This window comes from Nicotiana tabacum, chromosome 15 (genome assembly GCF_000715075.1).
Source record: "Nicotiana tabacum cultivar K326 chromosome 15, ASM71507v2, whole genome shotgun sequence".
NCBI lineage: Eukaryota > Viridiplantae > Streptophyta > Magnoliopsida > Solanales > Solanaceae > Nicotiana > Nicotiana tabacum.
The window spans coordinates 64,353,357-64,357,912 of record NC_134094.1 but is presented as its reverse complement, the minus strand read 5'-3'; the positions used below and the strand labels follow the sequence as shown (position 1 = coordinate 64,357,912).

General features: G+C 36.2%; 1 protein-coding gene across 1 annotated transcript; it reads left to right on the top strand.

Moving 5' to 3' along the window:
• The first annotated feature begins 283 nt into the window (after positions 1-283).
• Positions 284-3,186, top strand: LOC107769246 (protein LAZY 1). The gene is made up of 6 exons (XM_016588448.2): positions 284-537; positions 610-676; positions 888-1,325; positions 1,403-1,767; positions 2,347-2,596; positions 2,921-3,186. Exons 1-6 carry the CDS (start codon positions 532-534, stop codon positions 2,938-2,940), a joined length of 1,146 nt encoding a protein of 381 aa, XP_016443934.1. The 5' UTR covers positions 284-531; the 3' UTR covers positions 2,941-3,186.
• Positions 3,187-4,556: the final 1,370 nt, after the last annotated feature.

Here is a 4,556-nt window from a genome sequence, read left to right as displayed (position 1 = left end):
TTAGGTAAAAAAAGCTAATAATAATGCATATAAATCCGTGCATGGACATGTCAAGTCTGGTTGAGCAATTGCATGCATACACAGAGATGTGCCTGAGAAACACATCATCTCAGAACACTGGAAGTTTACAAGACGACAATTCTTTCAATCTGCATTTGTCAAAACATTATGTAGGAAAGAACAGATGATAGCTAGGCACCCATAATCAACCTTGCTCCAGTTTGAAATTAAATATAAAACAATAAACAAAAACAAACCTTCATACATCATTATAGTTAATGATCAATAAAAAAAATTCACCAAAAGGTCAAAGAAAAAGAACCATAATTTTGCCACACAATATTTACCTGAAAATTTAAAAGAAAGAATAAAGAGCCAGCCCAAACTTTGTGACTTCATGTATGCTCCCTAAAGCTGCCCCTGAGGTGTTCCATGCCAACTTGAAATAAACTCTTTATATATAACTCAAAAACTAATTAAAGCTTCAGTTATTTTGTTCCTCGAATTAAAATCAGTGCAGCTATCTTTAAGATGAAGGTAACCCATATTGTGTCAAAGTAAACCAAGCCTTTTTTTTCATATCCATAATTAAGCCTTCTTTTGTTGCAGTTACTCGGTTGGATGCATCGTAAGTTTCGACAGAATAGCAGTGAACCACTCAAGGATTTTTCTGTAGGTAAGTTTTTCTGTCCCAATATTTTTCTTGCCATGCATGAGGCAGAATAAATTAAAGGTGCCAGAATGATTGCTTTCTTGCAAGCTAGAATAAGTAACAAAGCTGAAATCTCAGAATCCTGAAACTAGAATAATTAGAAAGGTAACTGATCCTTACACAAATTAATGTACTAGAAAGACAACTGATTACCTGAACATTTTGTTATTGTCAGGGAATCCTTGTACTTGTCTTACTGGGCAGCCATCACTGGATGATTTACAAGGCTACCAAAAACCAAATTTCTACAATAAGCCATTGAGCAAAGGCCAAAGAGACAATCACAGAAGAAAATCATTTGCTGGTCTAGAGGCAGCAGCAAGGGCAGATGAAGATCTCGAGGAAGAGTCATCTGCTGCTCTTTCTGAGCTCTTCCATGGGTTCCTTGCAATTGGTACACTTGGTACTGACCCACTTCTTGATGATCCGTCAACACCAACATTTTCCATCTCCGTGGAAAATATAGCTGAAAAGGATACTGAAGTAACAGAAAATGAATTGAAGCTGATCAATGATGAATTAGAGAAGGTGCTTGGAATTGAAGCTAAAGATGATGCTTGTAATCTTTCTTCAGGAAGAAACAGCTATGTTAGCACTGGGAGAAGCAGCCATGGTATGTTCAAGTGTGCAATTAAATCTAAAAGTTTAAGCTGTTATAGACCTCTATAAACTTAATTATACATTCAACAGGTAGCACCATTACACTAAGTGGCAAGCCATTTGAAAGTACCGAAAACAATGGAAATGGAACGACAGTCTGTCCACTTCAAGGCTATCTCTTTGGATCAACAGTTGGATTGCCAGAGACAAGTCCTGCTGCTTCCGCTAAGAAAGAACATAGGCCTTCCCTTGGCGAGCTCTTTCAGAAAACTAAACTAGCAGAAGAAAACTATGGAGCCAAATCTGACAGGGGCGAGAAGCGAACAGACGATAAATCTGCTGTGAACCTCATGAAAAAAATACTCAAGAAAAAGATGCTTCATGCTTCCTCGCGGAACTCAGTAGCTTCTGGGGGAACTGTTGATTCAGTTTCAGCTGAGAGAAAACTCAATAAGGTACGTGCTTTGGTCCTTCTGTCTAATCCTTTCCTCTGCAATTGGTGCAAAATGAACAGATATACTGCTGTGTTCACGATCATCTAAGCTTTGAGATGAAGGGGATTTAATTTGTATTGTCACATAAAGCTGTTTGATCAATATGGTACTACTTTTGATAATATCCCTTGATAGAAAACTATATCTCTGACACAAGTTCATTCCTCGTCGTGTCTTCCACAAATAACAACCAATAATCTGAAAACATTGTTACCCACTCATATCCATTTTTGGCATTTGAACGGCCACCTTATTCCTTCTGAAATAATTAATACTCGGAGTTGCGTCAATAAGTGGGTAATAATAGGACATAGTGGCACAACACATCAAATATCAGAATCTCTCAGGGAAAGGACCAAATGACACGACACTTCTAGATTTCAAAAACTCTCTGGCAAAAACGCATCAGACACTCAACAGAAATTTAAATCGTTCAACGGACTTAGGAGAAAGCACACTCACTAATTCAGATCTTCTTGTTAGTTGAATTTCCAAATACATATTGTTAGGTTCTAACTAAAATACTTGCAAGTCATGCAGATCCTACATATGTTCCACAGAAAAGTCCATCCTGAGAGCTCAACAGCTGCACAGAAGCCTGATAAGTCCTCAAAAAATGAGAGGGCTCATGACCGTGGAAGACTATCACTTGCTCGTGAAGATATCACGATTATCCCTCACCATCGCCTCTCAAAAGACAGCATCAAGGGTCAGTCGAATATGCAACAGTTCACACTAGATGGTGATTCAAATGGGAACCGAGAATGCTGGATCAAAACTGATGCAGAATGTAAGTTCATGCCTCATTCTCAAATCTTGACTCTAGTAGAAACCAATCATATTCTATGATTAAAAAGAACGGTAACCACTTTCTGTTAGATAACTACTCTGATTTATTCCCTATAAGATACCTTCTTATAGAAAATTATCGCCGATATCTTTCAATAAGATGCACAGCCATTATTTTGCATTATTATGACAAACAGCAAACTTTTCCTTGCGCAAAAATGTGGTATAGTTGTTTAGGGAAAAAAAAAAGTAAACTTTTGCTACGTACACTTAGCTAAACTAATGTTTGTGACTAAGCAGATTTGTTTTGTTGTTTAATTTGTAGACCTGGTGCTGGAGCTCTAAATTGCCAAAGCAGCTCATATTGTAAGATAGGTTTGCCTCTCAAAAACTATGTACTGCCCCATCGTTTGAACTGTTATGTCATGATAAAATTGTGATAGAAATATGAGAAAATAAAAGAGGGTATTCCTATTAACATATGTGTGTGAGACGCATGTAAAACAAGAGATGTATTAGCTGAGACTGTTATGTACTAATATTGTCCCTCGTGATGGATTCAAATATGCAGCGTAAGCAATTCTAGTATAATATCTCATGTAATGTAGACAACTAGAATAAACGGGGTTTCACGGATTACCCATTAAAACTTGAACACAACTCTTCAGCCACGTGAGCTTCCAGTTCCACAGCGTCTCAATGGAATCTCCGCCACTTGCACGATCACGATCCCTAAACGCTCCACAGTCTTCTATTGTGTTACCCGAATAATACCCCAAAATAGCAATTTCGTGTGAGGGAAATTTTCTAGAAAAAGGGCCTAAAATTCAGCCACCCCCTTGTCCACCAACCCTTTTCCAAAACCTGATGGATTTTCTTTTCCACCAAAAAAATAATTTTCTTTATTTCTTATTATTTAGGCCCAAAGGGACCACATAATTTAATTAACAAGACTTCCTATTATGATAATTAATTTCTAATTTTTAAAATTAATATCCACCATAATAAAATACGAATTATTCTACTAAAATTCGTAATTGCAACTCCTTATTCAATTTCGAAATTCACCCATTTAATCTTATTTAACTGCTCATGTTAAGATTCATATACTAATCAATTAAATTAAATTACAGATAATTTAATTTATTGATTATTTTCTTTAAACTTTAGTTTAACTGATTTCATGTGTCGGGTATAAAATTCACAGGCCGAGTTTACCCATGAAACTTATAAGCTTTCATACAGGTGTGTCATCAATCTCAAAATCGAGACATGGATTCCATCAACTAACTATTACTTCGCTAATGTACATTATTATTATCTAATTTACCAGGCATATTGACCCACGAAAGAATCTCGCATTTTAATAAATCAAAACAATAATAATATACACATCTAATAATAATTATATCAAGATTAAGAGTATAAGTACGCTTAATGGCTAGAGAATTTATTTTATTAAGTCAATATAAAATACTTATCTCTACTTGATCCGTGTCACGACCCAAAATTTTACTGGAGCCGTGATGGCGCCTAACACCGCTTGCTAGGCAAGCCAACAAGCAACAAGCAAAAATGAACAAAAATGACAGTTTTAAATAGTCTCAAATGCGAAATAATATAAATAACCGAAGTCAGATAACAGTACAACTAAAAACGATCCAAAAATCTGATGTCACCAAGTATATGAGCTATATAGAGTATTAAGTACAAAATCTGGATAAGATATAATATATCTTAAAGACTAAATAGTAATATCATAAATAGAGAGGGGATTCCAAGGCCTGCGAACGGAACAACAGTGCTACCTCGAAATCTTCCAACAGTCCAAATCTGACTCACTAACAGCTAACACGGCAAGCAACACCTGATATGCATATCAAGTGTAGAGTATATTATGAGTGCAACGGACCACATATACTCAATAAGTAGCAAGCCTGACCTCGGGCTGAAAGCAGTGA